This window comes from Prionailurus viverrinus, chromosome A1 (genome assembly GCF_022837055.1).
Source record: "Prionailurus viverrinus isolate Anna chromosome A1, UM_Priviv_1.0, whole genome shotgun sequence".
Taxonomy (NCBI): domain Eukaryota; kingdom Metazoa; phylum Chordata; class Mammalia; order Carnivora; family Felidae; genus Prionailurus; species Prionailurus viverrinus.
In genome coordinates, this window is record NC_062561.1 from 29,044,828 (window position 1) to 29,068,497 (window position 23,670).

Below are 23,670 nucleotides of genomic sequence, written 5' to 3' on the forward strand. Positions count from 1 at the left end.
GAGCCACCTAGGTGCCCCAGAACAGTATTCTTTTTACGTTGACTTCTAAGATACAAAGAAAGGTTAGCTAGCTACTACTATAGCTTATCGGCTCACTAACACCTTAGGGGTTCTGTTGGCACTTTCCCTTGACCCTTTTGATCACATATTCATCTTCTAATCCTTTGCTGCCCACTGTCAGTGGTGCCCCCTTAGAATGGTGTACTTGGATTTGTAGGAGATTAAAATTTCACACATCATCAGTCTTCAGAAATAGCCTCAGACAATTGTCTCATACCTAGTTATAATGTGGATGCATAATAAAGCATAGCCTTTCCTAACTAGCAGATGATTATCCTTCCCCACAGAAATCTAAACATAAATCTCACTTGTTAAAAAAAAAAAAACAAAACACCAGTAGCTCTTTGTTCTAAGCAGACATTTCTTTGCAACCTAACTATCACAAATCAGCCTTCTTATTTCCTAATACATCTTTGTGTCTTAGACTGAAACTCAGCATTCATTTTCATTTGTAAGACCTTTCTCTAAGTGAATGAGATTTTCAAAAGAAAATATAGCAAAGGGGCATTTAAACAAGTTTCCAAAGCAAAGAAGTATTAAAATTGATCTTCTCTAGTCAAAGTTTTTCTTACTACTGTGGTTTATTATTTATGTTTATGCTGCAATGCAAGACCCCACAAAGACTTATGGGAGGCCGTGAGAAGCGGTCATTTTCGTGACCATAAAATTTTGAGCTGCTCAAAAAAGTTATGATCTGAATGTTAGGTGGTTTGGTAATGACAGTGAGGCTCTTGTTTAGTGACTTTGTGATTCCTCCACAGATGCATGCTTGAGACCCTGTCAAGTCTGATTTGACGGTGGTCACAGCAGAAACAAACCAGACTGGGTGAACAGAAGGATTAAGTATCAGAGAATGGAAAAGAAGGAGTTTATGTACCTTTTTTCCTTTAGCCCAGCCCGTTTTGAGGATTAGCAAATCTCTGCCTGTAAAACGTGTTGGGATCCTTGGATAGCAGATACTAGATAATTATGACATAGAAATATTGTTTTTGATGGAAGCTTACACTGATCTACAGTAACACCAGGGAATGTTCCACACTTGGATGTGCTTTGGATTCCTCTCAAGCATTTTATTTACTTTGGGCACAGAATAATCCCCAAGCCTGTCTGGAAAATGAAAACCAGAGCCTGCAAACCATGTTATAAGCCTCATCCTGTCCCTTAGGTGTGTCTTCCCAGCCTTTGCAATGCTAACCAGGCACAGACAAAGGCAGATCGTTCTGCAAATAGAACTTTCCTTACTACAAATAAAGAAAGGAAGGAGGAAAAGGAGAAAACAGAAAGAAGAAAGGGAAGAAGGGAGGGAGAAGAAAGGCAGACCGGCAACTTACCTTTCTCTCACTTGTATGAAAAAGTATAGTATGTTTTGTTCTCCTGGACAAATAAAGTGGTTGGTAGGTAGGTAGGTAAATCAGTCCAGGGAATGATAGATGAATAGTAACTAAAATGTTCCCGAAGCCTTTAATCAGCCAGTATCTGTTTTTGAGAAAGAGCTCATTTGACTGCTATTTGTGTAATAATCAACTTTTTTCCTCACAGTAACCAATTACGTCAACCCTGTGAGCAGACCATATGGTCAAAGACGTATTCATATAGTCTCATCCATGGTCATCTGATTAGTAAGAATTTACATCTCCAGTTAAAGGGAAGGAAAAAGCTTAATACATTTATAGCCCTCTTGCCTCAGCCAAAAAGGAGAAACCTACTTCTGTTTCAAGGAACTGATCTTATCCCCTCCTGTGTAAGATCCTGTTTAACAGATTACTTCACCAGCCCCGTAACGAAAGCAGTCTGCCTGGCACCTTCTCAGGAGAACTTTATTCTTGGCTTAAAATAGTTCCTGCCATGACCATTGTCAACTGAGACATGATAGGGCCTCGAGCATGCTTCATGGAGGAACCTGACAGGCTTTCTCCATACCTGCCCCAGCACTGAACACGTGGGTGACGTTAGACATCTACTGAAGCCAGTACTTTACTAGTTGCCATTGGCAAGAGCTGTACAGCTTTTAGGGTTCAAATTCTGTTACCTTTTCATTAGATGGATAACAAACTATCCAAGGAGATTTTTTTTTCACATATGGAATTTATTACATCCTCTTAAAAAGCATTTATTATCAAGCCTTTTTATTGTATTGGTAAATTTCCCTTACAATTCTTTTGTATCGCCTTTTGCATAAATTAAAAAATCTGAAAACAACACCCAAGATCTCACTCTGGTCCTCCCCTAACCATGTCCCTCCCATGAGGTAAAGAGCCTATGGGGCCAAGGGGGTATACTCGGTTAAAGCCAGTTTCTGGATCATGTTCCTAGTTTCTGGGCTCCCCAAGAAACCTCTGATGACCCCCCCCCAAGCCTGCTTCCTATGTGGTCCCCTTTCTTATGCCCATCTTCATAGGACAGACTGGCCAATGGTGTAAACACCCAGGTCTGAGGTATGGCCAAGGGGCAACTGTAGGAAGGAATTTGATGGCTGGGTGTCCATACATATGTATGTGAGGCGCCTCATGGAAATGGGACAGAGCCGACTATAGCAAGCCAGGGGCCGGTGCTGCCCACACCATTCTGTTCTTGCACAGAACTTCAAGGACTCCTAGCTCTCCAGGTTATTATAATCTGTATTTACTTATCAAAGGAGGACAGAATATATTTTATTTAACAATTTATATCCTGATTTACAGGTTTTAAATATTTAGGCATCTTACATCAGCCTTCATTTGTACACTTGTCTCTTCCAATTACACACTTATCTCTTCTGTCCATTCCCATTCTTTCTGCTCGTTTTCAGTCTCAGAAAAAGGAGTGTCCTCCTTCCTTCTCCAGACTAGACACTCTGACTCTGACCACGATCTCCTTCCCGACTGCCTCCTCTCTGCCACCTGTAACGTGCCCAGACACCTCCCCCCCAGCACCCCTCTAGATGCTGTTCCAGTTCACTTTTTATCCCACAGACTTTTCACTAACCTTGTCCCCACAAAGGTGTCTGTTGATTCTGAGGCCCAGAGGTCACTAGTCCCCATTCTCTGGGATGGCTGACGTTAGTGTGATTCAGCACACTTGCACAACCACTTCCGGAGACCCTGCACACAGATTCCCCAGGGCCATCCGCTTATCCTGCTTTGGCAAGTGCTGTCTCCCCTGTCTTCCCCACTCAGCTCTGTGTCCTTCTTCCACCCACCAAAGAGGATACTCCTCAAAGTTCAGGTGAAGGGTTCCTCTGCTCTTCTCTGTCTCTGCATTTGCCCTTGGCAGTCATGTGTCCCTCCTGGGCGGGGACAGCCACATCTCTGACTCCATGAAATACATTTCTACTCTGATACCTCCCTGGATGCATAATTTCAGCACATCCAAAATGGAACTGATCTTCTGCAAATAACCCAGCCTCTCTCCTGGCTCCCTATCATTGCATAAAAATTATTTCAACAGAAATTCTTCCACTTCTTTTCATTTTAAATACAATGGTTTTGGTTACTGTATGGGCTTTTTGGTCAGCCAGCTTGGGCTAACCACCATTTATCACATGGTGGCTATGAGGGGTGCAGGGGGGAGGCGGGAAAATGCATTCCAGCTTCCAAGCAGCTTATTTGCAAAAGAGTGTAGCCCACATGGGAAAGGAAAGCTTCTTATTGCCCCAACATGATTGCATTTTTGCCATAAACACACCAGGCACACTCACAATACTAAAATTTGAAGATGAGTAAGATATGGCCTCAAAGAGCTCAACAGTTAAAAAGAAATAGACATGAAAAGAAATAAGTGCATTCCCCTACAATACCTAGAGTCATGTTTTGCACATGGTTGGTGCTCAAAAGATAGCTGTTGATTGATGGGCAGTTGGTGAATAGAAAGCAGTAATTCTAAAGCATTTTGTCCCTCAGTAGTATTCCAAATATTCCTGAAAATCTTTTGCCCCAGGCCCACACTCAGAATTTTATTTCCAGATGCCCCAATTGCCCAGATACCCTAACATCTATTCTAACTTTCACATCAGAATCACAAAAATTCTTAGAGGGACGTGGAAGGGGAGAAGGGAATTGGGGAGCAAACCCCAGCAGTTAGAACCACCTTGCTCCAGTTATGGTTGCTTCAGGTCCCAAACTTCTTTCCAGATTCCATTCAAATGCTGCACCCCACACTCAGCTGTAGTTTTCTCATGTGCATTGTGAGATAGAGAAATAGAAAGGTAGTTCCTAAATTTTAAAAATACATGTCATACACTAAAGTAGAAAAGCAGAGGGGCACCTGGGTGGCTCAGTTGGTTAAGCATCTAACTTCAGCTCAGGTCATGATCTCATGGTCCATGAGTTCGAGCCCCATGTAGGGCTCTGTGCTGATTGCTCCAAGCCCGGAGCCTGCTTTGGATTCTGTGTTTCCTTCTCTCTCTCTGCCCCTTCCCCTCTCATTCAATTTCTCCCTGTCTCTCTCTCTCTCTCTCCCTCTCTCTCTCTCTCTCTCTGTATGAAAAAATGTTTTTTAATTAAAAAAATAAAGTATGGGAATGCACACTGGTGCAGCCGTTCTGGAAAACAGTATGGAGGTTCCTCAAAAAACTAAAAATAGAACTACCCTACGACCCAGCAATTGCACTACTAGGCATTTATCCAAGAGATACAGGTGTGCTGTTTCAAAGGGACACATGCACCCCCATGTTTATAGCAGCACTATCAACAATAGCCAAAATATAGAAAGAGCCCAAATGTCCATCGATAGATGAATGGATAAAGAAGATGTGGTATATATATACAATGGAGTATTACTTGGCAATCAAAAAGAATGAAATCTTGCCATTTGCAACTACGTGGATGGAACTGGAGGGTATTATGCTAAGTGAAATTAGTCAGAGAAAGACAAAAATCATATGACTTCACCCATATGAGGACTTTAAGAGACAAAACAGATGAACATGAGGGAAGGGAAACAAAACTAATATGAAAACAGGGAGGGGGACAAAACAGAAGAGACTCATAAATATGGAGAACAAACTGAGGGTTACAGGAAAGGTTGTGGGAGAGGGGCTGGGCTAAATGGGTAAGGGGCACTAAGGAATCTACTCCTGAAATCATTGTTGCACTATATGCTGACTAATTTGGATGTAAATTTTAAAAAATTAAAAATAAAATTAAAAAAATAAATAAAGTAGAAAAGCAGATTATAAAACCACATGGTCAATGTTATCCATTGCAGTTAGAAGTTATATTGATGCAGATGTGTGTGTGTGTGTTAATGTGCAACCTTTTTCACATGTAGTGAGAGGAAATAAAAGCCTCAGAACTTCTACAAAACTTTGAGAGATGTTAGCTTTGAATATGGGATTATGACTAATTTTTACTTTCTTTTTTGTGCTTTACTGTAATTTCGATGGTGAATACACTTCACTTTGGGTGTTCAAGAAAAAAAGTTTATGTATTAGTTTTCTACTGCTGTGTAACCAATTACTGCATACATAGCCTCTCAAAGCAATACCCATTTACTAGGTCTTAGTTCTATAGTTTAGGGGTCTAGGAAGGCTCAGCTGGGTTCTCTGGTTAGGGTCTCATAAGGCTGAAATTGCGATCTGAGCCAGACTGGACTCTCACCTAGAGGCTCTGCTTCCAAGCCTATTTGGATTTGGGCAGAATTCAGTCCCTTGTGGTCATAGGACTGAGGTGCCTGTTTCGATGTTGGCTGTCAGCCAGGGTCCCTCCTAGATGCCACTCTCAAGGCCTCATCCCATAGTCACCTCCATCTCAGCCACAGATAATTCCCACATGTCACATCCCCCCAGACTTCAAGTCTCTCTGTCTTCCCCTTCTACTACCATCCAGAAAAACTCTGCTTTTTAGGGCTCATGTGATTAAATTGGGCCCACCCAGGTAATCTCCCTTTTGATTAACTCAGAGTCACCTGATTAGCGGCCTTACATCTGCAACATCCCCTTTGCCACATAACATAATCACAAGTAAACATCCTACCCTATATACAGGTCCTGCTCACACTTAAGGGGAGAGGATTATGCCGGCCATGTATGCCAACGGGCAGGAATCTTGGGGGCCACCTTGGTACTCTGCCTACCACAGTGTGTGTGTATGTGTGTGATTTTTTTTGAACTCTCCCCTGATGGTTAAGAATGGAAGTCTTGGGAGCCCATGAAGCCCCCATCATACTTTCTCCCTCCTGCTAGGGCAGAAATCACATGAGGATGAGCCAGAAATGAAGGAGCCTGGAATTTGTCTGCCTTTGTTGATAAGCACACATCCATCTCTCTGGACTTCTCCATGGTCATCTGTTGAGCAATTGTGTATGGTGGCAGACCAAAGATTTGGAGGCCAAAAGGTCTGATGACAATTCTCTAGTGGGCAGAGGCTTCTAACTCTGATTCTCTTATCTATAGTATGACATCGCTGGACACTCTGGAGATGGCTACAACATTGGTCTGGTTCCAATTAACAAAATCCCCAAGGACAATAAGCAAAGACTAGAAATTCTGAAGGTAAATATGTTAAATCACCTCTATATTGTGAAAACTTCCACCAGATTAGGTAAAGTATCTTCTGATGACTGGAAAGATTCACTGAAGCAGCAACAGATACAGGAAAGAAAAAGACTTTCTGTTTTACAAGCATTCAAGCCTTAAACTGAGAAAACACTCCTGGTGCCTAAAATCCTCTTCTCCACATCACAAATTTTAAACTCTGTTCCCTACATATTTTTAGTGTACTCAGTATTATGTCAGGATTCCACAGCCTGAGTCCCCCTCCTATATCCTATACAGTTCTTCTCAGTCCCTAAGTATTTCAGTAAAAGGAAAAGAATGACCCCTTTCAGCGTACTCTCCCAGTTTTATGTACCTCATAGTATTTTCTAATGATAACTTCAGTTTCACATACTCAGATCTACAATAGAAACACACACACCTGATGAGGTTAAAGTAAATGTCCTCCATTGCTATTGTTGTAAGTACAGTGTTTAGTGTTACAACTTTGTTTATTAGAAATTCAGCCCATTTCTCATTTTTCTCTTGTGTCACATCCATTCACAGGTCTTGCCCACATTTAAGGGGAAAGGACTATGCAGGCTGTGTTTACCAGGGGCAGGAATCTTGGGGGCCACCTTGGAATTCTGCCTACCACAGCGTGCGTGTGTGATACCAAGTTTTATGTTTTCTTACATTTTCTCACTTTATTTTTTTTTTTTAACTTTTTTTTTTTTTTTCAACGTTTATTTTTGGGACAGAGAGAGACAGAGCATGAACGGGGAGGGGCAGAGAGAGAGGGAGACACAGAATCGGAAACAGGCTCCAGGCTCTGAGCCATCAGCCCAGAGCCCGACGCGGGGCTCGAACTCACGGACCGCGAGATCGTGACCTGGCTGAAGTCGGACGCTTAACCGACTGCGCCACCCAGGCGCCCCGTTACATTTTCTCACTTTAAATGGCAGCTTGAGTTTGAGGAGTAAGTGCCAACTGGGAGAGTTTGGGAACATTTCATGTTTCTAACAAAAGTCTTAACCGCATACAAATATCACATGTACTGTTGTCACTCTGAGATGCAAATGAAATAGAACTTGCTCAGAGATTTCTTATGCACATGGAATAATTGGTATTTGTGTATTCTCATGGTCAATAGAAAAACCATTATGTTGGCTTAAAAAGTTTCTCACCTGTGGCTTTTGTGTGACATCTCTTACCTCCAGACAATGCATGCCCATGCTCAATTCTGCATGAGTGGGGACCACACGTTAGAGGGGACAGAACATGCCATCAAGGAAATTGTCAAAGAAGAAGCTGACGAGTACTTTGTCATCGTCTTAAGTGACGCAAACCTGTCACGATATGGAATACATCCTGCCAAGTTTGCCCAAATCCTGACAAGCAACCCTCAAGTAAATGCTTTTGCCATTTTCATTGGATCTTTAGGTGATCAAGCAACCAGGTAAGGGTCTCCTCGGGATACAGCAAAGGACAGGTATAGGGACCTACGTGGCGCATGCCATTTCACGGGATTGGCATCAGGAGGGGCGGTGGAAGAGAAAAAGGAGGAATGGCCGGTAGGATTGCTGATGTCATGGAGCTGATAGTCCAGTTGGAAGGATATAATGCTCCGGCTTATGTTTGGATGAGCAGTAATCATTTGAAATTAACGGTTTTCCATTGTGTGTTTAGACCAACACTTGGTGTTGGTGTTTAGACCAACAATAATTAACAAATTGATTTGTCCACAAATAAATTAGACAGTATTTTATATATTTTCACTTAACATCAAGGTCTCAAGCTCAGTTCTAATCAGTTCATGTTCAAATCATATTCAAAGTTAGCAAACATCTATTTTCCCAGCATAAGAGATTGCGTATATGTATGTGTGTGTCTATAAAACCTGTATATAAATAATATATAAAATACACACACATACACATACACATACACATACACATACACATACACATACACATACATATAGTGAGACATATACATAAATATACATGGACATACGCACAACACACACATACATATAGCGAGACATATACATAAATATACATGGACATACATACATGGATATAGATACATAGATTGTAGATAAATATCACTTCTTAAATATCTCCCTTTGTATGTGTGTATATCCCTTTTTACTGGGGGGACAAGCAGGTAAAGCACTTGTAGACAATGTAAGAGAGTATATGTGGTAAAATTCTACACTGAACGTGCTAAATATTTAGTAGAGAAGGTGTGGTCAGATAACAAATACCATTGTGGATGAGCTAAAAGGAGAGATCTGGAAACACTTTCATTTCTCAAATATACTAATGTTTATTCTTTTGAATTATAAGCAGAAAGAACTTCTGATTTTTCTTTGCTTGAAATATTTGTATGAGGCAGAAAACACAAATGAAAGTATATTTTCCCCACCCCCAAAAATAAACTTCCTGCCTAGAATGCATACCTTTTTATTATTCCTGTCTCTTACCTGTCATACTCTGAAGTAGAGTCCTGTATAGACTACGAAATGCTTTAGTGTCCAAAGAGCTGGCATCTTTTCCTATTCCCTTCGCCTTGCTGCAGGATCACCAAGTGAGGTTAAGAACAGCCTGAATATCATGTAATTACAGTCACTTTATTACAACTGACTTTGCATTCTTCCCAGTTTTATGCGTTAGCCTCTTCTAGAACTTCCATGTCCTCGAATGCAAACCGTGCCTTTTCTACCCAGATTTCCTTCAGGACCAGCCCGGTATTTAGCAGATGGCAAGTTCAACAAATACTGGTTGAGCTGAAATAGCTATTTTGTCTTTCTAGTGAACAGATCCTGTTTGAATACTTAAGAAAGTACAATAATACCCTTGTGGTTTCCTAGGGAAATGGTCCAACATCCACTGGCAAAAGATACGTTGCAGAATTAGCTGGTCTACCAGGCATGCCAAATGTATGATACTACACAGGATGGTTGACTTTTATTAAATGTCATTCCAAAACCAAACTTTGTTGGCACAGTGAAAGAAGGCGTTCTTTTGGATAGAACTGTGTCTTGTCCTTTCATTGCTTTCAAAAAATGGCCCTTTGTTCCAGATGATAAATTGCCATTTAAAAAAATTATCATTAGCCTGTATAACCTTGGTGTCATCAAAGCTGCAATTGCATAAGTCAGAGTGTACTTCATGCTGTATAATGTGAGGCAAAAAAGAACAAGAGAGCAGGGAAAGAAAGAAAGAACCACCCGGGGTTTGGCCAGGCAGCATTTTTCGGGGCCTGTTTTCTAAGTCAGGCAAAACACTTAGAAGTACAGCGTATGGATTTGCTGGCCCTAGGTGAGCCAATCTCAAATGCGTCCCTAGCGTTCTGTTCTACCAAGGGAATACTAGAAAGTGACAGTAATAAAAGGAAGGAAATTTCTTCTTTTCAAATTAACTGATTTTCTCACCGAAAAGACCTTTCTCTGGGTTCACTGCTTTCAGTGTGCCTCGCTCTGTTTTGTTGCTTTTCCAAGCCTTTCACTGCCCAGTGACAGCCAGTTCAATTGCCGGCAGGGGCAAGGTATTAGAAAGTAAAAACTTCTTTTCCTAAGAAACCATCGGGACACTGTGGTTTGTGGGGGCAGGAGGTGGAAGGGGAGCCTCGATTTGCAATGGTAATTTTCTCTCCCCTTCCATCCCGGCAGGCTTCAGAGAACTTTACCAGCTGGCCGGTCTTTCGTTGCCATGGATACCAAGGACATCCCTCAGATTTTACAACAGATCTTCACCTCCACCATGTTGTCCACTGTTTAAGACGTGCCCTTCGTCACCCTGGTGACCCCGGGATTTGAAATAAGATAGGGATAAAGAGTACTCTGAAGAAAAGAAGACATCTATAAAGGGAACCTGTGCAATGACTGGATAATTCTGGCATTCCTGGGTCCTCCTGCGCTTGCTCAGCAATCCGAATTCAGGAAAGCAGCCAGAGGGAGGTTTGTGCATGGAAACCGACAACTGTTGATGGGTTCACAGGGAAGTGAGTTGACCTGCATTTTATAAAAGGTCAGGGTTAAAGGAAAGTGGTTTGAGAACTGTGGTACTTGGTTTATATCTAGAAACCTGAAGGAAAGAGAATTCCTTGCTTTTGCCTTAACATCTGGTCACCTGAGGTAACAGAAGCGACCCCATCAAACTAAGCTTTAGTTGCCGTATTCCGACGTTGAGTTACAAGTCTGTGCAAACCCACCCAACCTGCTCCTATCCAGTAATTATGTGTATTTTCTTCTCCACTCTTGGTTGCCCAGAAGACAATGATTTTATAGTATGTAACTCACTGGAAAGCTTTCTAACAGACATATTTTATAAACAGTTAGGTTCTTTTCAATAATTCCATTCTCTTGGCGAAAGCCAAAAGGAATCAAAAGATCCCTGCATTGCTATCTTTCCCACTTGACTTTTTAAAGCCTCTTTAAATAAAAAGAGCAAACCTCCCATTTTCCATGCTGCCAGCGTGGAAGGATAAAGGATGTCTTGCCTTGAACTTCCTGTTTCCTCTTGTTCTTCCAGTACTTCTCACAAGTCTCACGTATTTTGGTGTCCAAAATGTAATGTTCAAAACAACAAACACTTATGTTTTTACTTAAAGCAAAGTAAAAACAAAGCGGTATGTTTGAATTGAATGGTAACTGGAGATCTCTTTAGCTATATATATATATATATATATATATATATATATATATATATATGCTTTTTTTTGTCAAGACTCCTTCTCTTTTCTTTCAAAGTGCACCTCATTCCCACCTACTCTTGGGCTGACCTTTATTTACCAACAGGCTCATTGTCCCTTTGTTTAAAATCAAATGCCACAGCCAAAGTTAGGGTCTGTGCAAGCACCTAAGAAGCTAGAGATGCAAAGTCAAAATTGCAGGGGGCACCAGTGTGTGCGTGCTTTCTTGTCATGAGTTGGAAAAACTAGTCTTGTTAATGAGGTTACCCTGTTTACCCATATGTAATGGAATTACACAGATCCGTTTCTTTTTAATCAATTGTAGAGAAGAAAAGGTATCACCCATTTGTTCCACCACCCTCGATTCCCTATCAGTTGTCAAAGAAATAAAAGTAATTAGATTTCCAGTGCAATCCTGCCCAATGAGTTTGCATAGCTTCTCTTATTTTTCCGGCCAGATACTTGCTCTGTGTACTGAATCATCCAGCCATGCAGTTTCAATCCAACGAGTACCTTTAAAAATGTAATTGCATTAATAACAGTAATAATAACAACAACAGCAGCCAGTAGCACTTACTGATTATTACCACATACCAGGTATGTATGCTAAACGATTTCATGTATCATTCCATTCAATCCTCACAAAGATGCATGTAAAATAGAAGCATTTTTTTTTCTTTTTTTTTATCTCATGTTACAGATGAGGAAAGTAAGTCACTTCCCAATACCGGACTACTGACTATTCATACTTTTAACATCCTCCTTGATAAATAAGGAAACTGAGGTGTAGGGAAGTTCAAGAAAACGGGCCTCAGTCACGGGCAGGCAGGGGCGGAGCTGGGCTGTGCTGGCCTCCCTCGTGATGTACTCGAGCTCTCGTTGCCTTGACTCCTTTCTCTTCTTGCAACCTGACCACAGTTCACAGAGCTGTCTTCCTCTCCCTGGGACTCAGAAGCTACCTGCACACATCCGGGCACTCAGAGGAGGATGTGGGGAGCAAGGACACAAGACACTGCTGGAGGGACATCTCTCACCAGCCCTTCCTGGGCTCAGCAGCAAACTGAGGAAGTGCCCGTTCAAGTGGCAGTTTAACCCCTAGGAGTGCCCCTCTGAGGACAGTCAGCCCCCAAAGGCTTTGGACCAGAATCCGAGAATCATTAACACAATGGCCATGTAACAAATCCTGCCTGTGCCCTGACTACCTGAGTGAGCAGAGGCCAGTTTTCCTTCACATGGGAAGAATATTCTCCTGTAATTTAATTCACCTCTCCTCGCTGGCCAGACATCCTTGCAATTGTTATTTAAAACCAACAAACAAACAAACATGTAACCCCTGACTTTGCTTTTTTGTAAAAGGGAGAGATGATGGGGTGGGGGGAGGGGGGGTGGCCAAGAGAGGAGATGAGAAGGGTTTATTTTCACTTCTTAGAATACCTAAGAAGTTTGTGCCTTTATTATGAAATGTACTTAATTGTAGGCCACTCCGTGCTGTTCCCAGGCCCTTCTTGGGGCCAAGACATTATAATAAATGCATTGTTTGCCCCAGGGAGGGAGCTCCACTGAAAGGCATCTAAACCAGCTTGTCTCCGTAGTGAGCCCTGTAATGCTGAGAAGGTTCATTGTTACCCCTGAGCAGCCAGGAGGAATGAACGCCATGAATGGCCACAGTATATGGTGTATTCCCCCTGGAATCTTTTGTGTGCCCCAGCGAGATGACCTCATCACACACGGGGCACCTCGAACACAGCCGCAAGAAGTGGATCAGAGCAGACTACTTGAGCCTGTCACATGTGTGGAATGAATCATCTAATTCTTTACACTACGCCCTTTCCTGTGAACTGTCAGAGGAGGAGAAATCCATCAATGCCAGCGGGATTTTCTCTAAACAAACTCGAGGGCCTTGAAAGCCATTTAGAAGTAGTTTTCCGTGGACACCACTGTCAGTGTTCTTAAAAGGGCAGCTCCAGAGCCTTCGACCCTTTCTCTGCCCAGCTCCTTCCTGTGCCTGTCAGATCAGCCAGAATTAAATTCCTCCTCAAACAAAACAGAGAAGTGTAGGACTAGAGGAGCAAGAGGGTGGCGGCCTGTTGGTTGTGTCTCCATTGTGGCCCAACAATGGCAGTTATGAGAGGGATTCCACAGTTCTTTTTCTTTTTTTTTTTTAATGTTTATTTTTGAGAGAGAGAGAGAGAGAGAGATCATAAGGGGGGAGGGCCAGAGATAGAGGGAGGCAAAGAATCCCAAGCAGGCTTCTTGCTATCAGCACAGAGCCTGACATGGGGGTCGAACTCACAAACTGTGAGATCATGACCTGAGCCGAAACCAAGAGTCAGATGCTTAACCGACTGAGCCACCCAGGCACCTCAGATTCCACAAGTTGTCAGCCAACATCTCCTGCCTGGAAAACTTTTTTCTGGAACTGCATCAAAGAACAGCCAAATGTCCACTTGTATTTAGTAAATTGTATATAACTTTTTCATCTTAAGCAATAAAATGTCCACTTTTAAAAAGTTATTACAACCAGTAACATATCTGGCTTATTCAATGAAGCATCTGATTTGCTCCCACTTTCTGATTAGGGTCATATCATAAAGTTCTTACCATTGCCTTTCCTTTACCTTTCTTTCTAAGACTGGCTGTGGCAAGAGTCCTGCAGGTAATAGAAAGGAATTCCAGTGTTCCATCTTGTGGTGGGAGAATTTACAAACTCTAAGTAAGTAGAATTAGTAGAAAGGAAGTTCTAGATGCTGCTTAGCTACCTGTATGAACTTGGGCTTGTCACTTCTGGATCTGAATTGCTTCACCTATTTAAAATTAACTTCAAATTTAAATTTTAAAAGTTGAACGAAATTATCTCTAACCCTATAGTCCCTCTTTCTATATCTCATACAGCAGTTGACTCTGTCCCTCACGTGTCTTACGAGAACAACATCATTTTCGTGTATTTTTGTCGCCTGAGCCCCACAAACAGCTCCAATTATACAGAGGATTTTAGCACCCAGAAATATATGTTACAACTGAATATGCATTCTAAAAGCTACAAAGACATCATTAGAATTGGACAAGCAAGCTTTCCCCCATCATCTGGACGGATATTTCTGTTGGATAGTAATTCACAAGATTTCTACCCTTTGTCTCTACCTTAAATAAAAAGGTACCTTAAAATAAAACTCCATATCTGCTGATCTGCCCAGTGGATCAAAAAAGATCAGGAATTGGAAAACTACTGGGTGCCGAGAGCTGACCTTTGTGCCCCGAGCTGAACAATGCGCAATTGTGTGTGTGAGTTTTTTTAATTGTTAAATCCTGTAAACAAAAATCTCCTCCAGAGGGGAAAAAATGCTTGCCGAGCAAACCTCTCAAGCTGAAAATGATTTGACACTCTTTTTTGACACTGAGCACCGTCTGGGGCTTTCACCTTCGAACACTGCGTCTGTTCCTGCAGCCAGGCACGTCAGCTCTGGAATGCCAGGGTTATGTAATTTTTAAATTGACTAGTGCTTGTGGTATTTGGCCATGGGGAGCAAAGTAGAACACTCTTTTAAAGGGGTTTGGATCCGGATCGTGGTGGGAACGTCATGTTCGTCTCTAAGAAATCTCATCAAGGGACACGTCCTCTCTAAGGAACCTCAGCCACCACCCAAGGTCCTCCTCCTGGCAGGCGCCAGAGTCACCTTGAGGCTCCCCTCTTCTTACAGGCTTTGTGAAAGTGCTTTGGAGCAGCCAGCTTTTACCCTGAAAAAAAAAAAAAATCAGTATTTGTCAATAAACTCGGACCCCAGAGATGGTGGGTGTGATCCCAGAGGAGTTTCAGAATATCAGGATTTATTAAAGTTCCCCGCAGCCCTGAAGCATTAATAATGGCAGCAAGAGTTTGACCTGTGAAAAATGTCTGTCTGAACATCCCAAAGGGTCTGTGTCTTTATGCACGCCACAGTGGGGCAAGAAAAGAATGAGCCTGTCAAGAGTACTTTGTGTAATTGGTCCCATGATACCATACATGAAGCCTTACAAATTTAAATGAAAAATAAGTATATTTACTCAGGACATTAAAGGCAGCCTTTTACGTGCAATGTGTTTATATTAACAAATACTGATGCAATGTAATGAGACTATTTACTTCTTCATTCCAACACTAATTAAGAAGTCTTCTATCATCAGGACTCCAGGAATAGAGTGAGTCTTAGCAAAGCTAGTTGGTCCATTTCCTTTTACAAAATATTTTCTGGCCCGTATCGCCCCTGAAAACACTGGCCCAGAAAGGAGCACACGCGGGCCCAGTGGAAATCAAATGGCAACAGTGGGGAGGCAGCCTGCTGACCAGCCTTCGCCTTGGCTCCTGGGGGCGGCTCCCACAGAACCCAGGGCTGGTGAGGACACTGAGGGTTTCCACGGCAACCAGGATGCTCAGATGGCAGGGTATTCTCCGCATAAAATAGAGGGCAGATGACAAGGGATACCTGGGAGGGTCAGGGCTTCCTTAGTTAACTGACACACAGTCTGGAAAATATACCTGTTTATTTTGCAGTTGACAAAGGGATTTTTATCTGAAAAGTGTCCTCTGGGGCTTCTATGTTTTTGAACAACTATTTTCAAAGCAGATAGAATGTGCATGTCCATACCTTGCAGCCTCAAGTACAAAGATCTGCTATTCGATACGTAGTGCCCGGACGAAAGAATCTCTTTCAGTGGAGATGGGAATGGGCGCGCTGTCTGCAGAGGTGGGAGTTTGTGGCGGTTCCACAAGACCGCCTGAGAGCAGGCAGTCAGTCACTTGGCTGGAATACAGCCCCATGCAGCTGGCCTGGCTCCTCGCCCCCTGACATCTGAAGTCTGTCTTTAGAGTGGCGTTTCCCAGAGAGAGGGGCTTCTCTTTTAAAGTACAAATAGCCCTGAGAGGCTATCCATCATGCTCATCTTGGTTTGAATTCCTTCATTCACATGCTTTCGTCCAGGCCCCAGCTGAGATGAAGGTTCCAGACAGGGCCTGTGACTGGTGAGGAAGTGGGAGGGGGTGGGGGCGCTTGCAGCTTGGAACATCACCCAAGCAGGGGTCTGGGCCCGGGACATGGCGTGCAGGCATGTGACATGCACACATTGGGGGTGACATTCTCGCTTAGGGCTGCATATGTGGTCTCTCCGTCCCCTTGAGAGAGCGCTCAGTGAAGGCTTTGTCAGGTGTGGATGGACGCTGGCTTGGTCCTCTGAAGCCCCGCTTTTTTAGAGACACCCAGACTTCCACTTGCATTTCGCCCTCCATCTTGTGGAAGCTCCACCCTCCTGGCATCTGGGTTACGGGAGTCAGGAGCCATGCACATGTCAGGGAAGCAATTCCCCAGCAAGGCCTTTCACCACTGGGCACTTGCCTCACAGCACCCGGGCCTTGTTTCTGGTGAAATAAACAAATCAGATTTTTTTTTTTTCCAATTTGCCAAGAGGACTTTTACCCTGTGCTGTAGGCTTTTCAAAAAAGAATTAAACCCCTGAAAGGCCACAACTGTTACTGGAAGCCACCTCCCTCCCCTGTAGGAGCAGGCCTGGTCCACACCCCACAAGGCTGCTCCACAAGCCCTGGGGACGGTCCTGAGGAGGGAGCTGAGAAATTCCTGAGTGCCTTCCTGGTAAGGACTGGAATGACATCAGCGTGAGCCTCTCAAACCCAGAATGTTCCTCCCGTACAAGGAGAGCATTGAGCATACTTACACTGGAAGTTTTCTGAAGCGTCTGTAATTCAGACTTTTGGAAGAAGATATTGTCTAAGTTTCTAAAAACATTTGTATATTGGGATGCCTGGGTGGCTCAGTGGATTAAGCCCCTGACTGTTGGTTTGGGCTCAAGTCAGATCTCATGGTTCGTGAGCCCCACGTCGGACTCTGACCTGACAGTGCGGAGCCTGCTTGGGATTCTCCCTTTCTCTCTGCCCCTCTCCCACTCATGCTCTGAATCTCTCTCTGTCTCTCTCTCTGTCTCTCTCAAAAAAATAAATAAATAAACTTTAAAAACACTTATGTATTATTAGCGCTAAAAAATCAGATACCTTTGAAAAATGAGCATGGCTTCTTAAAGATAAAAGCTCCTTTGTTTTTCTTTGAGACGGCTCACTTTTTTCCTCTTCCAAAGAGAACCAGTTTTTTAAATAAAGGTATAATTGACATATAACATTATATTAGTTTCAGGTGTACAACGTAATGATTCAATAGATGTATAGATTGTGAAATGGTCACCACAGTAAGTCTGGTTACCATCCATCACCACACATTTAAAGAGAAACAGCTTTGCATTTCCTGAGCCCGCCAGTGACCGCGCCCCCCCCCCCCACTTCATTACTGCCATTCCCAAAGGGCTTCTAGAAACCATGACATCAGCGTCTCTCTTAAAACCGCTTCAGCTCCTCCTCATGACAGTCTCATTTGTCCTGTCATTTGGGCATCATTCAATGAGACTATCCCAGCAAGGTCTGACTGAAAGGCCACATGGCTGGCACCCTGAAAATATGACATAAGTCAGATGAACAACAGGATGAGTACAGAAGGCAGAGACGATGAGAAGACTCACCCCAGTTTCTGTAGTCAGATCCATTCCTGCCAGGCCAAGAAACTCCAAACTCCCCCTCTGCATGGGGCAGGCAGAGTCCCATGACTTCAGAAGCATTTCCTGGCCTCTCTGAGCACTGTTTTCTCACCTCTGAGATGAGGATAATAATCATATATCTCGGGGTGTATGTGAAGATCGAGATAAAATAATGAGGGCACTTAATAAACAGAAAGTGCTATCCAGTTCAAGTGGCATTTTCCCAAGAGGGACGTGGCCCCTCGGGAGGTGAGGGACTCTGACCAACTTTGGGGGCCAGGACACCCTTTGGTCTGGTCAAACACCTCAGAATGGATGGAGAGCCCAGAGCATCCTCTCCATCAGGGTGAAAGAAGTGGGGACCAAATACAGGAAAATAAAAGCAGAGTGGTCTGGGGTCTGGGGGCAAGTGACGGGAGGCCATTCAGCTCCAGGGCTTTCTGTCCCTCCAGGACAGCACAGAGCCCATGCTCTCTATTTGCAGATGTGGTTGCAATCAAGAGTTTGTCTCCTGGCTCTGCCATCGCCTGTCTCTGGGGGAGACGAAATGGCCCTTCTTAGGAGTGGCCCCAAGCCATTCACACTGCAGCCACAGGCGTCTGTTCAGGAGGCTGTTAGCGCTAGAACTGTATTAAAAATAAAGACTATGGGCCGCCAGGGTGGCTCAGCCAATTGAGTGTCCTATACTTGGCTTTGGCTCAGGTCATGATCCCAAGGTTGTGGGATTGAGCCCTGCATTGGGCTCTGTGCTAAGCATGGAGCTTGCTTAAGATTCTTTCTCTCCCTCTCTCTCTCTCTCTCTCTCTCTCTCTCTCTCTCAGTCTCTCTCTCTCTCTCACCCCCCATGCTCATGTTCTCTCTCTCTCTCCTTAAGAGTAAATAAAGACCATAGTAAGTCCATCTGGATGTCTTCCTGGCCTGTACCCCTTCCTCAATCCAGGGAAGAACCCCCAACTCAGCTAAGTATTCAGATAGCCCTTGAAAGAATTGCTCCCGGGGCGCCTGGGTGGCTCAGTCAGTTGAGCGCCCGACTTTGGCTCAAGTCATGATCTCATGGTTCATGAGTTCGGGCCCCGCATCAGGCTCTGTGCTGACAGCTCAGAGTCTGGAGCCCGCTTCAGATTCTGTGTCCCCCCCTCTCTCTGCCTCTCCCGCGCTCATGCTCTGTCTCTCTCTCTCCATCAAAAATAAATAAACATTAAAAAAAAATGTAAAAAAAAAAAAAAAAGAAAGAATGGCTCCCTTTCAGTCGGACCCTTCTGGAAGCAGTGACTGAGGAGTCTTAGAAGGCTATGCCTAAGGTGCCACGTTCTGTCACATGGAGGGAGAATAATAAAAATTATTATTATTACACAAAATAATAATAGATAACTATTATTTAGCATTTTCCATGTGCCAGGCACCTCCTAAGCATTTTGCATAAACAAACTCATTAAACCCTCACAACAACTTCATGAGACAGGTACTATTCCCCCTCTCTTTTTTTAAATAAAAAGCAAAGACCACCAGTCTACCCTAAAAGGGAAAAGAAAAGGCCAACTTTCTGCCTGAGGGCGAGAGAAGCGCATATGGCACCCTAAAAGTCAGTAGGAATAGCTATGAGTGCTTAGTATGCTGTCCCATAATTGTTTCCACATCTACATTCCTTATTGTGGGAAGGGCAAGGATCCAGTCTTATCTGTCTTTAGCCTGGCCCTGAAAAACTGCTCCATAAACTGCTATTGCATGAGTAGTTGTAGGATGCAGAGGCTCTGGGGTCCCAGAGGCAGGACTCCTACTGGCTCTCGAGGATGAGCAAGATTCTGTGAGCCAAGAGGTGCGGGAGTTTTGGGGGAAGGCAGGGGTAAGAGTGATCTGAGCAAAAGCCTGAATTTGGAATGTTCCAAGGGGTAGCTGAGATGGGAGTTCTGACAGGACTCTTCTCCCATCCTTGGCTGCTACTGACCAGCCAGGAGTTTCTAAGTGAGGCCCAGCCCTGAAAAACAGCCTGTTTTCAGAGCCTCCAGGGTGGCCTTCTGGGCTGTCCAGTTGCTAACTCCAGCCCTGACTGGCCAGGGTGAGGTGGGAGGCCAGGCCCTCCTGGAGCCCAGAGTAATGACAGCTCAACAGAGCAACCTCATTACATGGAGGACTTCATGATGTGTCTGTTTTGTTTTGCTTTGCATTTTTTTTTTCTCTTTGAAAATGAGTGGAGAACCTTCTTTTACCCAAGATTACAAGTTGGGTTAGTGATGAAAGGTCTGCCATGCAGAAGGAGCCCTCGGGGAGGAAATTTTACATTTGCAAACCCTTTTATCGAAAATGGCTTGCTCTGTGAACTCTGTGAAAAGAAAGAAAGAAAGAAAGAAAGAAAGAAAGAAAGAAAGAAAGAAAGAAAGAGGAAGGAAGGAAGGAAGAAGGAAGGAAGGAAGGAAGAGGAAGGAAAGGAAGGAAGAGGAAGGAAGGAAGGAAGGAAGGAAGGAAGGAAGGAAGGAAGAGGAAGGAAGAAAGAAAGGAAGGAAGGAAGAGGAAGGAAAGAAAGGAAATAAGAAGAAGGAAGAAAAGAAAGAGAAGAAAGAAAGAAAGAAAGAAAGAAAGAAAGAAAGAAAGAAAGAAAGAAAGAAAAGAAAGAAAGAAAGAAAGAAAGAAAAGAAAGAAGAAAAAAATCAGCAGGAAGGATCAGAATTATTTCTGCCTTTGTGAGGCTGCCTGGGACCCCTGGCTGATCATCATGGCTGCCAAGCATTTCAAGCCTACACACAACCCAGAAAGACAACACCCTGAACTCACAAATCACTAGAAGACTTAGAAAAACTCAGTTGGCACATGTTCCTAAACCTAGACAAATCTGTGCTTCAGCAAGTTGCTTTGGAAAAAGCCTAGCACAACATGGATTGGTCAAATTGGATGGATGGATGGATGGATGGATGGATGGAGGGAGGGAGGGAGGGATGGATGGGGTGGTGGGTGGGTAGGTGGATGGATTGAAGAGAAGAAAATTTACCCTATTTAAAATACCTAAAATAGGGGTGCCTAGGTGACTAAGTCAGTTGGGCACCCAACTCTTGATTTCAGTTGAGTCATCTCATGGTTGTGAGATCAAGCCCCACATTGGGCTCCAAGCTGAGCATGGAGCCTGTTTGATATTCTTTCTCTCTCTCCCTCTAACCCTCTCCCCCGCTTGTGCTCTCTCTCTCTCTCCCTCAAAAATAATAATAACAACAACAAAAAATACCTAAAGGAAAGGAGATTAGCACCCACAATAACAATATTGTAGCAGAGATAGAGATTAAGCTTTAGTTTAAGCAGGAATTCTGTCACATCTGCTAGAGTGGCAGCATAGGCCCACCCCTAATCCATTTACATGAGAGATGAGGAACCACAGGGAAAGATGTCATCCCAAGAGAAGAATAAATCAGACACCCAAGCTTGACCTTATAACAAAATATTGGAAGTGGGAGAGGCAAGTATGCTGTGTGGTATTGAACATGAGTTTGTGTCCAGGTCACCCCCTGGTGACGAGGAGACGTCTAGGTAGCTGTGCCCAGAAGACACCACATCACCCAACAGAAACCATTTTTCTGTGAGTAACCAAGTCAGTTCCAAGGAACCACATGCTGCTTACCAAGGCACAGAGGACTTGGCAACAAATGTCCTTAAGCTCTTGGGCATTGGATTCAAATCATGACTACCATACTAACTAGTTTTCTGTCCTAGGGAAGTTTTCTAAGACACTTTTTTTATTGAGATACAATTCACATACCATAAAATTCACCCTTTTAAAGCATACAATTCAGTCAGTGGTTTGGAGTATATTCAGAAAGTTGTGCAAATATCACCACCTAATTCCAGAATATTTTCATCACCCCAGAAGGAAATCTCATATTCATTAGTAGTCACTCCCCACTGCCCCTCCCCCATCCCCTGGCAACTGTAATCTACTTTCTTTCTCAATGAATTTGCCTATGCTGAATTATTTCATGCAAATAGATTCATACTCATGGGACCTTTTTTTGCTTCTTTCTTTTACCATAATGATTTCAGGATTCATCCTTGTTGTATCATGGATCACTACTTCACTCTTTTTTATGCCAAATATTATTCAATTGTGTCAACATACTACATTTTGTTTTTCCATTTATAACTTGATGGATATTTTGGCTGTTTCCACTTTTTGGCTAATATGAATAATGCTGCTATGAGCATTCATGTACAAGCTTTTATGTGGACATGTTTTCAGTTCTCTAGGAGTAGAATTGCTAGGTCATATAGTAACTCTATGCTTAACTTTTCGAGGAATTGGGCAGCTATTTTCCAAAATGGCTGCACCATTGAATTCTCACCAGCAATATGAGGGTTCCAAATTCTCTACATCCTTTCTAACACTTGTTATTTTCTATCTTTTTGATTATAGCCATCCTAGTGGATGTGAAATGGTATCTCATGTGGGTTTGATTCTCATTTTCCTAATAACTAATGATATTGAGCATCTTTTTCTTTGCTTATAACCATTTATATATCTTCTTTAGAGAAATATCTGTTCAAATCCTTTGCCCATTTCTTTAATTGGATATTTGTCTTTTTATTGTTGAGTTGTAGGAACTCTTTATATATTCTGGATATTAGACCATTATCAGATATATGATTTGCAATTATTTCCCCCATTCTATGAGTTGCCTTCATTTTCTCAATAAGGGTCCTTGAAAGTACAAAAGTTTTTAATTTTAATGAAGTCCAATTTATCTATCTTTTCTTTGGTTGCTTATGCTTTGGGTGTTATATCTAAGAAAAAATTGCCAGGGCACCTGGCTGGCTCAGTTGGTAGAGCATACTTCCCTCGAGCTTGGGTTGTAAGTTCAAGCCCCATGCTAGGGGTAGAGATTACTTAAAAATAAAAATAAAAAACCTTAAAAAAAAAAAAAGAATGAAAACATTGCCTAATCCCAAGTCATGAAAATTCATCCTTACATTTTCTTCTAAGAGTTTCATAGTTTAACCTCTCACCTTTGATCCATTCTGAGTTAATTTTTGTGTGCAATAGGGTACAACTTTTCTTTTGCATGTGCATATCCAGTTTTCCCAGCACTACTTGTTGAAAAGACAGCTCTTTCCCAATTGAGCTATCATGGCATCCCTGTCTAAAAGTAAATGACCGTAAATGTTTGGGTTTATTTGTGGACCATTAATTCTATTCTAATGATCTATATGACTATCCTTATGCTACTGCCGTGAAGTCTAGATTGGGAGAGTTTTGTGGTAAGTTTTTAAAACTATGAATCCTACAACTTTGTTCTTTTTCAAGATTATTTTTGCTGTTCTTTACATTTCCATATCAATTTTAGAATCAGCTTGTCATTAAAATCCCTACTAAAAAGCTGGGATTTTAGTTGGGATCGCTTTGAATCTATGGATCATAATGGGGAGTATTGCCATCTAACAATATTTAAGTTGTCCAATCCATGAACACAAGGTGAGTTTCTATTTCTTGAGGACCTCTTTCATTGCATTCAACAATATTTTATAGTTTTCAGTTGTCTAAGGCTTGCACATCTTTAATTTTTATTCCTAAGTGTGTATGTGTGTATATTTATTTATCCCTAAGCATTTTCTTCTTTTTGATGCTATTGTATACGGAATTATTTTCTCAATTTTATTTTCAGATTGTTTATTGCTCAAGGACAGAAATACAACTGAGTTTTGGATGGTGAACTTTCATCTTCCCGTCTTGCTGAGCGTGTTTACTAGCTGTAACAGGGCAAGTTAAAGCACCACGAAGCTCATGGTTCTTAGTAAGATTCGGCCACTTTTCTTAAATATATTCTCTGATTGTTGCAAGTCTTTAGTTAATTTGCAGAATTTTGAAACAATTAATTCTGACTTTTTTTTTTTTTTTTTTTTTTTTTTTGCCCGTG

At 42.6% G+C, this 23,670-nt stretch overlaps 1 protein-coding gene and 1 long non-coding RNA gene across 3 annotated transcripts in view; one reads left to right on the top strand and one right to left on the bottom strand.

Moving 5' to 3' along the window:
• VWA8 (von Willebrand factor A domain containing 8) overlaps positions 1-11,622 on the top strand; it is a 363,734-nt gene extending 352,112 nt beyond the window's left edge. For both annotated transcript variants that reach the window (XM_047859262.1, XM_047859340.1), the window contains 3 exons: positions 6,431-6,529; positions 7,732-7,970; positions 10,188-11,622. In XM_047859262.1, coding sequence (XP_047715218.1) covers positions 6,431-6,529; positions 7,732-7,970; positions 10,188-10,296 — 447 coding nt within the window. In that variant the 3' untranslated portion in view covers positions 10,297-11,622. The remainder of the gene's footprint in view (positions 1-6,430; positions 6,530-7,731; positions 7,971-10,187) is intronic.
• A 3,220-nt stretch (positions 11,623-14,842) lies between these two features.
• The window catches only part of LOC125167198 (uncharacterized), a 37,906-nt gene continuing 29,078 nt past the window's right edge, over positions 14,843-23,670 (bottom strand). The window contains exon 3 of the long non-coding RNA XR_007152720.1: positions 14,843-14,944. This is a non-coding gene — a long non-coding RNA (uncharacterized LOC125167198). The remainder of the gene's footprint in view (positions 14,945-23,670) is intronic.